Source organism: Dromiciops gliroides, chromosome 4, assembly GCF_019393635.1.
Source record: "Dromiciops gliroides isolate mDroGli1 chromosome 4, mDroGli1.pri, whole genome shotgun sequence".
NCBI classification, from domain to species: domain Eukaryota; kingdom Metazoa; phylum Chordata; class Mammalia; order Microbiotheria; family Microbiotheriidae; genus Dromiciops; species Dromiciops gliroides.
The window spans coordinates 264,708,213-264,720,899 of NC_057864.1; the positions used below are offsets into that span (position 1 = coordinate 264,708,213).

At 38.6% G+C, this 12,687-nt stretch overlaps 1 protein-coding gene across 1 annotated transcript in view; it reads left to right on the forward strand.

The window, feature by feature from the left end:
- The first annotated feature begins 914 nt into the window (after positions 1-914).
- Positions 915-12,687, forward strand: part of OPN5 (opsin 5) — a 65,167-nt gene continuing 53,394 nt past the window's right edge. Inside the window, exons 1-2 of the mRNA XM_043962585.1 lie at positions 915-1,044; positions 6,374-6,493. Coding sequence (XP_043818520.1) covers positions 915-1,044; positions 6,374-6,493 — 250 coding nt within the window. The remainder of the gene's footprint in view (positions 1,045-6,373; positions 6,494-12,687) is intronic.

Sequence of the window (12,687 nt, forward strand, 5' to 3'; positions counted from 1 at the left end):
CTATTCTACTCCTGCCCCCTTCCTAAGACTTGCTAACAAAAGGACAAAAGATTAGTTTAGATTTTACAGTCCCTTTCTTTTCCTGACTACCCTCTGGTGGAAAAGTTCTCTAAAGTGGGCAATCTGAGACAGGTTGTAAAAAGCTGGGGTCCTGGATAATTTGCAAACTGGAAAGCTGAGAAGATTGCATTTGGGTTGTGACAAAGAGCAGGTAATGTAACTGCCTCTTCCTCCTCCTCCTCCTCGTCCTTCTTCTCTTCTTCCATCTCCTTCTCCTCTTTGACTTAGTGCTTTCGTGACAATGGGCAAGCCATGTAACTGCTTTCTTCTTCTTCTTCTTCTTCTTCTTCTTCTTCTTCTTCTTCTTCTTCTTCTTCTTCTTCTTCTTCTTCTTCTTCTTCTTCTTCTTCTTCTTCTCCTCCTCCTCCTTCTCCTCCTCCCTCTTCTTCTCCTCCTCCTTCTTCTTTCTTTCTCTTCCTCTTCTATTCTCCCTTCTCCTCTTTACTGATCTGTAAAATGAGGTGTTTGGACTAGATTTCCCCAAGGGTTTCCTTCCATCCCTATAACTATAATGCCATCAAATATATCCTGATTCCTAGATCATCATTCTTTTTACTACATCATACCTCCTGTTTTTTATAGTTATCACTGTTGCTAAGTGGATTGGAATTATGAAACAGTCACTTACTAATATGATGGTTTATTTTTAAAAAGTTACCGGATTTCATTGCCCCCTGTGAGTTTCCCATTAGTCTCTTAAACAATGAAAATGTCCAGAACTTTTTTCTTTTGATGAATGTTTCCAAGTCCTTTGGAAACATTAGGTTATTTGGTATTTCCCCTTGGTTTATACTAATTTGCTGAGAACTGTCTCGATTTGCTTTTCAGATAGATATTGCTAGTACAAGAGAAGCATGGCATTAAACCACAGTGTCCCACCTCAAGATGACTACATTCCACATTATCTTCGGGATGGAGACCCTTTTGCATCCAAACTCTCCTGGGAAGCTGACTTAGTAGCGGGTTTCTACTTAACCATAATTGGTAAGCTTTCCTAATTCTTCTGTGAAAAGGACATAGAGAAGAACATAAGTAAACCATAAGAAGTCCCAGGGAACAAATCAAAAGACTCTTTACACAGATTCCATTATGATGTATTATTGGAAGTTTTTGGAAAAAAGTATATGTATGTGGTAAGTTAGAATGAGGAGAAGAGAAATAAAATGAGCATATCAGTCTAATGTGAGAGGAGAAGAATAGAGAGCCATTATGGTAATGGTAGAAAAGAGTCACAGGTTGCTATTGTTCAGATGTTTCATCTATACCACTTAGCTGCCCTATTATGGAATCAGAGGACCTGGGTTCAGATTCCAACTTTGCTTAATAAATGTTTGGGGATTGATTGAATGCTAACACTATCACTAATAGTAACACATTGATTTTGTATAGTATTGCTAACTTTATCCTAGCATTTTCACATGGTGGCAGAGAATCATAGGACATTAATGCTTAAAAGGGAACTTAGAGATCATTTGATCTAACTTCCTTATTTTATAGGGATAAAAATGTGAGAGGCCATCTAGGTGGTGCAGTAGATAGAGTGCTAGTCCTGGAGTCAGGAAGACTCCCCTTCCTAAGTTCAAATCTGGCCTCGGACACTTACTAGCTGTGTGCCCTGGGTAAGTCACTTAATCTTATTTGCCTCCCTCATCTGTCAAATGAGTTGGAGAAGGAAATGGCAAACCATTCCCGCATCTTTGTCAAAAAAATCTTGAATAGGGTCACAAAGAGTCAGACAAAATGGAACAACAACAAAAACAATGACAACAAAAACTGAGGGGAAGTACTTTGGTGAAGGTCACATAGTTAACTTGTAGTAGAGTGTCTATTACTTTTGCTTAGAATAATGATAGGTTTGCATTTTGAGTATGCACTAACTGATAGTTGAACCAGAAACACTGTTGGAAATGAGCAGAAGGCCCCTATAATTTAAAGCCTTGCTGAAAAGTGGACATCCAGCATCTAGATCACCTATAGTTGACTGTACAGATCTCTCAGAATTACTATCATTATTTGTAAGTTTAGGGAACAATGAAAGGGTAGGTAGTGCCTATTAAGTTTATCCTTCACTGAGCTTCTCAAAGGTGCCAAGAGGTATATTCAATTTTTGGGGGTAGGGGCAGACATGGCACTTGCCCAGGTCCTTGAATCAGTAAAAAGCATTACAAAAAGAGCTTTCAGGGTCTCTTAGGCCTCAACAATGAAGCAGAAAGTGGTTCTTGAATTTGAGTTTAAAAAATGCAACTCTTCCACCAAAGTGATTTTATAGACTTAATGATATAGATTTAGAAGCAACTTTAGAGTCAACAAGTCATTAGACATTAATTAGGCATTCATTATGTGCCATATACTATGCTAAGCACTGAGTACAAATACCAAAAAAAAAAAAAAAAGAAGAAGAAGAAGCAGCAAGAAAGATAACACCTGCCTTCAAGGAGCTTATATTCTAATAGGGGAAGACAATACAAAAAAGGAAACTGAAAATGGGCAGAATGGCCCTGGTAAAATTCCTTCCTGAAGGCCGGGTGAAGCTAGTCTGGAAAGTCAAGAGCTTATTATAAGATAAGCAAGGGAGGGAAAATAAGGCAAAGTCCATATTTTCTCTCTCTCTCAAATGACCACTAGTTTTATTAATGATGGAAATAATTGATTTTCAATTATCCACATTCATGAAAAGGAGCAGGGATGGTGATAAACAATTAGTCTATATCAATTTTTGAAAAGTCTCCTTTCTTTTCCCCCCTTAGTCAAAATACTTCCCTAGTCTCATTTTCCTGAGGCTAATATGAAAAATGATTTTGCATTCCTTTGCCTCACCCCAGCTGATATTTGTGTAGTTGCCCTAGATCAAGAGGGGAAGCTTGTCTGAAGTTTTAAATATTCTGCTGCTGGTTCCCCAAATCTCTAATATCAATACTCAGAAAACAGATAATTAATGATTTTTATACAAAGAAAATGGAATAGAATAATAATTCCTTAGTTGGGCATTATGATTCCAATTTCACAATCTCATGAGAAGCAAAAAGGGTAAGATGATCAGAGGTGTAGATCTGGAAGGGATATTAGAAGCTATCAAATCTAGTCCTCATTTTTCAGATAAGGAAACTGAAGCACTGTATGGTGATGTGATTTGTTCAGACTTACATGACAAGTAAGTATCTGAATTAGAATTTGAATCTACTGTCTCTTAACTTCAAGCCTGGTGACCTATGTATTGTACTGTACTGTTTCTCAAAACAGGCTTCTACAGGAAGTCTTTCCCAACCCCTCTTCATTCTAGTGCCTCTTTTTCTTATTTCCTATTTATCCTGTATGTAGCTTGTTTTTATGTATTTATTTGCATTAGATTGGGAGTTCCTTGACTTAAGGACTGTCCTTTGTTCCCTTTTGCATCCCCAGTACTTCGCACAGTGCCTGGCTTATATTGTAGACACTTAATAAGTGTTTAGGAGACAACTAAGTCATTCACTGGTTAGAGCATTGGACCTGGAATCAGGAAGATGAGTTCAAATCTGGCCTCAGACACTTACTAGCTGTGTGACTCTGAGCAAGTCACTTAATCTTTGTTTTCATTAATCCACTGGAAAAGGAAATGGCAAACCATTCCAGGATTTTTGTCAAGAAAGCCCTATGGACAGTATGATCCATAGGGTCATGAAGAGTCAGACATGACTGAATGACTGAAAAACAACCACAACAATAAATGTTTCTTGAGTGACTGAAAATATTGAATGTGTCAGAAGTAGGATTTGAAGTCATGCCTTCATACAAAGACCAGAACACTTCAGGAAGGGGAAAAAACCTTGGGTCTAGCACCATAGGCTACTTGGCCATCCTGATTCTAGGGGGAGTAGTAAAGGGTGGTGGAAATAGAACATTTAAGGGTTATAAATTATTTTCAGCTGAAGTCAGATTAGCTTGTTGCAGAACAAAAGAAATCATCCAGTTTGGAGCTATTGGCACAGACAAAAAATGATGCAGTCTGGACTAGGATGTTGGCCAAATGAGTACAGAGAGGAGGATGGGCATGAATGATGTGGGAATAGAATTGATAAGACTTGGCAACTGAAAAGAAAAGTTGAGAACTGGCTGGCATGGTGAGTTTTGCCTACCTGAAGATAAAAGGGCTTATTCCTTTTCTAATATAAAACTTACTTTTACTTTATTTTTGTTTTTATATCACCTTAATTTCCCAATATTCCTCCCTCACATCCCATCCAGAGAACCATCTCTCTTTTTTTTTTTTTTTTGGCAGGGCAATGGGAGTTAAGTGACTTGCCCAGGGTCACACAGCTAGTAAGTGTCAAGTGTCTGAGCTTGGATTTGAACTCAGATCCTCCTGAATCCAGGGCTGGTGCTTTAGCCAGAGAACCATCTCTTAAAATAAAAGATAAAAAGAGAAAGAGAAAAAAATTGGAGTGGAGCCAAGTTAACCAATATATCAGCCGAGTCCAGTCTTATAGGCAGCTTTCCATCCAAAAAGTTCCTCAGCTTTTCAAAGAAGGGAGTGAGATAGATACGCAGAACTTAGCTTAGTCATTATAGTTTCATGTCATGCATGCCCAGTTATTTTGGGTTGCTCTTTCTACTTACATTGCTGTGGTCATTTTGTACATTACTTTCCTAGTTCTGTTTATTTTACTTGGGATCAGTTTATATGTTTCCATGTTTCTTTGTATTCCTCATTTTCATTGTTTTTTTCACAGAAGTAATATTCCATTACATTCATTTGCCATGGTTTGTTAAGCTATTACCCACTTAAAGGGCATCTACTATGTTTCCAATTCTTTACTATTACTGAAAACATTTTTTGGGGGCATCTATAGGACCTTTTTGTCCTTGACCTCCTTGGAACATAGGAAAGAACTTTGTTTTCAACAGGTCTTTTTGCACCATGCTCCTAGGGCCTTGAGTATGTCCTTGGAGAAGGAAAAAAAGAAAATTGCATTTTGTTGATCATTAAAACAACAACAACAAACTGGCTTTAAAACTTTGTCTCTCACTTTTGGTTTTCTTTCTGGTTTTCTTTAATGAGGTCTGGCTTTCATTGGAGTTGGCTGACTTTAGGGTCTATAATCATCTCTGTTTTTCTCTTCTTCTAACCTAAGATAGTTGTTAGTTTTAATGAAACATCCAGGCAACATGGACTCCAGGGATTTGAAATTTTCTAACAGCACACTGAACTTCCTGGGAGTCTCACAATGATTGAAACTTGTTTTCCCCTTCACAATTTTTATCGTGGGGAAGATATGTTAAGACAAAATATGAAATTCTGTTTTTCCCATAACAAAATCAGCACATTTTCCCTTGGGACTAGATAGATCTTGGAGTCATCAGCATAGAGATTATAATTAAACCGAAGCTAAAGAGGTCCCGAGAGAGGATGTAGAGAGAGAGGAAGACCCAGGGCAGAGACTTGTGACACAACCACAGGAAGGGGACAGGATATAGATGATGATCTAGCAAAAGGCAACTGAAGAATGGTCAAAAAAATAATAGGAAAACCATGAAAAAGCCATATCATGAAAATCCAGAAAGGATAGTAAGTATACAGGAAGAGGGGCAGCTGGATGGTGCAGTGGATAGAGCACTGGCCCTGGAGTCAGGAGTACCTGAGTTCAAATCCGGCCTCAGACACTTAACACTTACTAGCTATGTGACCCTGGGCAAGTCACTTAACTCAATTGCCTCACTTAAAAAAAAAGAGTAAGTATACAGGAAGAAAGGGCACTCTGGAATATTAAATGATGAAGAGATGTCAAGACACATGGAGTGTGGGTAAAGGGCTTCAGATGTGACAATTAAACAATCACAGGTAACTTTGGAGAGGGCAGTTTCAGATGAGGGATGAGGTCAGAAGCCAGATTGCAAATAACTGAGAAATAAGTGAGAGCAAAGGAACAGTGGGTAGTTTTTATGGGGGTAGCTGCATCAGAATTCCATGGACACATGGCTGTAGATTCAAGCAAGACATCCTGAGGCAGAGAGGAAACCCCTACCATATGTTCAGACATGGAAGCTTAGCATTTCTTTTCCACTAACAAAGAAGTAAATAGAGTTCAGGGCCTTTCAGACTTCACTTGGTTATATAAGAAGGCTTGTATAGGCAGTGCCAACTAATTGTAAAATATTCTTAGGTGGATGTCAAAAGTTGAGTGCTCATTTATCTTATTTATAAGCAACAGCTGGAATGGAAATAAAGAATGTTTCCATGGCTTCGTTGGACTTTTCAGTGACTTGTCATTTTTTTTGTCTTGTCATCCATTCACTTGTCTTGATCATTCAATGCTTCGGCTTTGCATTTTTCCTCTAGGTGTGTTGTCTACCTTGGGAAATGGCTACGTGATTTATATGTCTTCAAAACGGAAGAAGAAGCTGAGACCTGCTGAAATAATGACAGTTAATTTAGCGGTCTGTGACCTGGGGATTTCAGGTAATACAACTATAATATAATTTCTTCTTTGTACTTTTAAACTTTTCCATTTCAAGTTGACCAACGAGCTTATTCCCTCACTTTAGTTCTCTACACAAAGAATTCCTCCCTTGAAGTTAATGACAACTCTGAGTTAGAAGAGATAGGAATGAAAAAAAAAAAAGAAAAGAAAAAAAGTGGGGCAGCTAGATGGTCCAGTGGATAAAGCACCGTCCCTGGATTCAGGAGGATGTGAGTTCAAATCCAGCCTCAGAGACTTAACAATTACTAGCTGTGTGACCCTAGGCAAGTCACTTAACCCCAATTGTCTCTCTCTCTCTCTCTCTCTCTCTCTCTCTCTCTCTCTCTCTCTCTCTCTCTCTCTCTCTCACACACACACACACACACACACACACACACACACACACACAGACACACACACACGACAGAAAAGAAAAGAAAAGAAGAGATAGGAATGTAGTCCTGGGCCTGTGGGGCTGTCTCTGGTGAGGTTTGGGGCCAGGAAAAAATGACACTGACACCTTTTCCCTTTGCCCCCCAAATAATTTTTTATTGGTTAAATTTGGAAACAAATTTAAAATGAACACCCAGGACATCCTTGAAGGAGAAAAGAAATCATGAACTGGCAGCATGAGAGATGTGTGAAACAGAGTGAAAACCATCTTTGTATTATTGATTTAAAGACTTTAGAGGGTATTTAATACAACCCCCCCCTCAATTTATAGTTGAGAGCACTGCAACCCTGGTAGGTTGTTAATAGTAAATAGATATTTATTAAGCATCTACTATATGCCAGGCACTGTGCTAATTGTTGGGGATACAAATATGAATAAAAAAGTTAGAGTTCCTACCCTTGAAGAGTTCATAATCTAATAGGGAGAGATAACACACAAAAGGCTACAAAGGAGTCAGGGGAAGGTACCCAACATGGGGGGAATGATAGAGGTCAGAGAAATCCCAGAATAATGTAACCAACTAAGAAAGGAGGAGATGTGGAAGCTGAACTTCATTTTCAAATAAAGGTTTTAGAATAAAGTGACTTGCCCAAGGTCACATAGGTCACACAATACGTAGGAGAATTGGAATTCGAACCCTAGTTCTGTGAATTCAAATTAATCACATTTTCTACTGCATTACTCAAAGAATAATGGCTTCAAATGTCAAATGCCATAAATTAAGCTCCTATATTGCATGTTCAACACTGTGCTAGGCATTGTGGGGAATATAAAAAAAGCATAAATGTTTACTTATTTACTCCTCCCACTGAACTTAGAACATTTACTGTCTCTACCATTCATTTAGCACTACTCACATGCCAACTAATGTCCTGTTTCCCCACCCCCCTCCAACCCCAATCCTACTCTAAGTAGAATGGCTGATTTTACAGATTCTAGGGATCCATGGTACTGGCCACTTTGGAAAGCATTCAGAATTGAGAGACCTAAACACAAATCCCAATTTGGGCTTAACCCTGAATGCTTTTGTTTGTTTTGTTTTTTAGTGAGGCAATTGGGGTTAAGTGACTTGCCCAGGGTCACACAACTAGTAAGTGTTAAGTGTCTGAGGCCGGATTTGAACTCAGGTCCTCCTGACTCTAGGACCAGTGCTCTATCCACTGTGCCACCTAGCTGCCCCCAACCCTGAATGCTTTTGAGCAGAGGAATGACTTGGTTGGATGTCCATTAGGCAGACTACTTTGGCTGCTGTGAGAAGGGTGGGTTGATGGGAGAGACTTCAAGAAAGGAGAAGCAGCTAGGTGGCACAGTGGATAAAGCACTGGCCCTGGATTCAGAAGGACCTGAGTACAAATTTGTCCTCAGACACTTGACATTTACTAGCGGTGTGACCCTGGGCAAGTCACTTAACCTTCATTGCCCTGCCAAAAAAAAAAGGAAAGGAGGGTGGTCAGATGGTTATTGGAATAACCCCTAGGCAAAGGGGTATGAAGCCTTGAGTAAGGTGAAACAATTGGAGAAGAAAGTGAGGATTTTAACCCAGGTGCTAAGATGATGACCCTTAACCTTTTATGGAGTCATCAATCTTTTCTCAGAATAAGGATTTAAATGAATAAAATTATCTATATAGGATGACAAAGGAAACCAAAGGTTACTAAAGATCTATTCTTTTCCCCATTTGAGTTCACTGACCACTCTGAGTTCTAGGTTATGATTCCATCTTTCCCCTGCAGTTGGTGAATATTATAGGGATTTGGGACAAATTACTTACTGATTTTGTCTGTGTATTATATATGTTTGCATTGTGAATATATGAATAATGTTTATTTATATGCACATACATGTGCATATTCATACATGTGAATATATGTATGTGTGTGTGTGTGTAATGTTTAGGAATTTGGGGTTCAGCATTACTTGTCAGAACTGCTTCCTTTCTTGTACTTGTTATATCTCTATGTACATATGTTTTGGATGAGAATTTTGTATCATTATAATAGTTCTGTGACCCCAAGTCACTTCTCTGGATCTCATTTTCTTCCTGTAGAAAATGAAAGAATTGGGTTTAATGATATCTAAGGGTCAGTACATTTAGTTCTGACATTTTCTGTGATTAGCATTCTGGACTTGGAGTTAAGAGTATTCGGGTTTATGGGGCACAGCTAGGTGGCACAGTGGATAAAGCAGTGGCCCTGGATTCAGGAGGACCTCAGTTCAAATCCGGCATCAGACACTTAACACTTAACACTAGCTGTATGATCCTGGGCAAGTCACTTAACCCTCATTACCCCTGCCCCCCCCCCCCCAAAAAAAAATTGGGGTTTGAATTCTGCTTCATACACTGGCCTGTGTGTCTCTGAGCAAGTCTCCTTACCATCAAGTCATTCCATTTACGGAAATTATGGTCATTTCTGCCTACTGTTTAAATAGGAGACATGAATACTCAACGTTGTTGGAAAAATTTTAATCACCGTTTCTCTACCTAAAGTCACCCTTTAAAGATGCTTTGTGCTATCAGCTTTTCTTCCTTCTAAATACGCTTTTCTGACTCCGCCAATCTCTTGAGAATAGGATAAAAAAAAAAGTCGCTAGTGGGTCTATTCATTGCTCAGCAGTAGATTAGTTGAACTCTTACTGAGAGTTTGGCTGCCCAGAATTCTTTGTGTAGGCCTCACTCAGTGGGTGGATTTAAATCACATTAGCCCTTCTGCGAATTACATAGACACAGGAGAAGAATGAAAAGCTGTATCTGTGGCGGTAAAAATATTCCTGGGCAGAGCGAAGAGTCATTCCATTGTAGGCTTGCTATCACTCACAATCACCACAAGGTGGCGGTATTGTAGCATGGATGGCCGCTTTCAATTTCAATCTTAAAAGGCAATGTGGTTTAGTAGAACATGTATTAGATTTGGAGTTAATGTATTTGGATTTAAATCCCACATTCACCACTTACTACATATGTGACCTTGACAAGCTATTTAATCTCTCTGGCCCTCAGTTTCCTCATGTGTAAAATGAGAGAGTTGGACTAAATAATCTCTGAGATCCTCTCTAGTTCTAGGTACATGATCCTATAATTCCCCTAAATGTTACTTAACACACTTAAAAACAAAACAAAACATCCTTACTATGTGCCAGGCAGGCACAGTGATAAGCCCTAAAGATACAAAGGAAGGCAAAATCCATCCCTGTTCTCTAGCAGCTCACAGTCTAATGGAGGTAGCTCTATACAAGATATATACAGATTAAATAGGAGGTAATCTAAGAGAAGGGAGGGAGGGGCTACAGAGAATAAGATTTGAAACTTTTTCTGGCACATTCAGTGTGGAGATTACAGTCCACTACCAAACCCCGTCTTATCAGCTATCCCTCACTAGTGAATAATGATGAGTTCATGGGAATTAGATGAGGCCTAACTGAAAAATGGTCCCCTAGTTGGATCTGATTCATTGAAAATGGCTTCACCTAGGAGAACTTGGTCTTGATTTGGACAAGCAGTATGCCTCATTAGCCTGGTAATGACTCACAAAAAAACCCTTTCCCTTCCCAGTGACAGAGTTCTCAGACTTGCTTAGCCCATTTTCAAGCCCAGCACCTCTCACATTTTTTCCTCAGCAAACCTTTATAAATTGACAGCTACACTTAGTCTTTTTCCTTAGTCCTCAACCTGTTAGACTGTCAGTCCCCAAGGGCATGTATCCCCATCACCAGGCATACTGCTATGCACCTGTGAAGAGATGTGAGAGACTCATCCCTTATTGATATCCTATGAGTTCCTTTGATGAAGTCTTACTTTGATGCCCTATCATGATGTGTAGGTGGTCCTGGGTTTTTAAGCTGTGCCAAGAGAGGGCAAGGCTTGGGAAAATGTGAGCAATCTGCTTCAATGATGGGCCTGGTAATGGATTAAATGCTTTTGATCCTCAGTTTGCTGACTTTATTCACCAGGTTGTTCTCAGGGTATTGAAATTTGTGTCTTATTCTCAAAGACTACTTGCTCATAATTAAAAAAAATTATCTGTCTGTCTGTCTGTCTATCTATCATCTATCTATTATACACACACACATATATTTACATATTTCTGGGCAGCAAGGTGGCACAATGGATAGAGTACTAGTCCTGGTGTCAGGAAGACTCATCTTCCTGAGTTTAAATCTGGTCTCAGAAGCTTACTAGCTGGATAAGTCCCTTAACCCTGTTTGCCTCAGTTTCCTCATATGTAAAATGAGCTGAGAAGGAAATGGCAAAGCACTCCAATATCTTTGCCAAGAAAACCCCAAATAGGGTCACAAAGAGTTAGAAATGACTGAAAAAGACTCAACAACAATAACAAATATTTCTGTCACCTTCTTTTCCAAACATATCCTTCTCCCTACTCAGGGATCCATCCCTTATAATGAAGAATTAAAAAGAAAGAGGAAAAATATCAGCTCAACAAAACTAACCAACACATCAGTATAGTCTGACAGCATATGCAATGTTCCATACCAATGGTCCTTAATGCCTGCAATGAAGGAAAGGAGATGAGTTTTATCATCTCTTCTCCAGGACCAAGTTTGGTCATTTTAATTACAGAGTATTCAGTTTTGTGTTTTTGTTCTTTCCATTTTCATTGCTGTAGTCACTGGCATGTTTTTTTCCTGGTTCTTCTCATTTCACTGTGCATCAGTTTGTGATGCAAGCCTTCCCAAGCACCTCAGAATTCATCAAATTAATCATTTTTATAGCACAGTAATATTACATTCCAGTACCGTAATTTGTTTAGTTATTCCTCAATTGGTGGGCATCTTCTTTGATTTAAAATCTTTTTTTTAACAGACACACAGAGTGCTGCTCCTATGAATGTTGTAGTATATATAGGACTTTACTATTTTTGACCTCTTGGTATATATGTATATGATTACATGTATATGTATGCATAAATACATATGTATAATACATATGTATACATATTTATATATTTATCTAGCAGTTGGGTCTCTGAGTCAAAGGAAATGGACCTCTTAGTCATTTTTTAGCATATATTCAAAATTATTTCCAGAATGATTGGACCAATTTTGCAATTCCTCTAACTATTGTAATTTTTTCCAATCTCTTGGTATGAGGTGAAATTTTAGGGATGTTGTTGTTTCTTCTTATTATTAGTGGTTTGGAACAATCTTTCATATATTCCTTAATAGTTTTTTAGCTCTTTTCTTGAGAATAGTTTGTTCATAAACTTTGTCTATTGGTCTTAAGTTCTTGTGTTCATTCCCTCTAGATTCTTATTGGCAATATATTGTACAAAGATTTTTTTCCTCATTCAACAACTTATCCTAGTTACATGGATTTTGATTGTATATTAGCTTTCAAATTTCATATAATGAAAGTTATCTTTTTAACATTTATTATCACTTCTAGCCCTTGGCTTTTTTTTTGGGGGGGCAGGGCAATGAAGGTTAAGTGACTTGCCCAGGGTCACACAGCTAGTAATTGTCAAATGTCTGAGGCCAGATTTGAACTCAGGTCCTCCTGAATCCAGGGCCAGTGCTTTATCCACTGTGCCACCTAGCTGTCCCCTCTAGCCCTTGTTTTTTAAGCACTTTCCCTCTAGCCATAGTTGAGAACAGCCCCTAATATAATCGTATTCTATTTTTTTTTTAGTGTGAGGTTTATTATTCAAGTTGCATACCCATTTTTAATTTGTAGTGAAATATGTTGAAAGATATTTGTCTAAACTTAATTTCTGCCCAATTCCT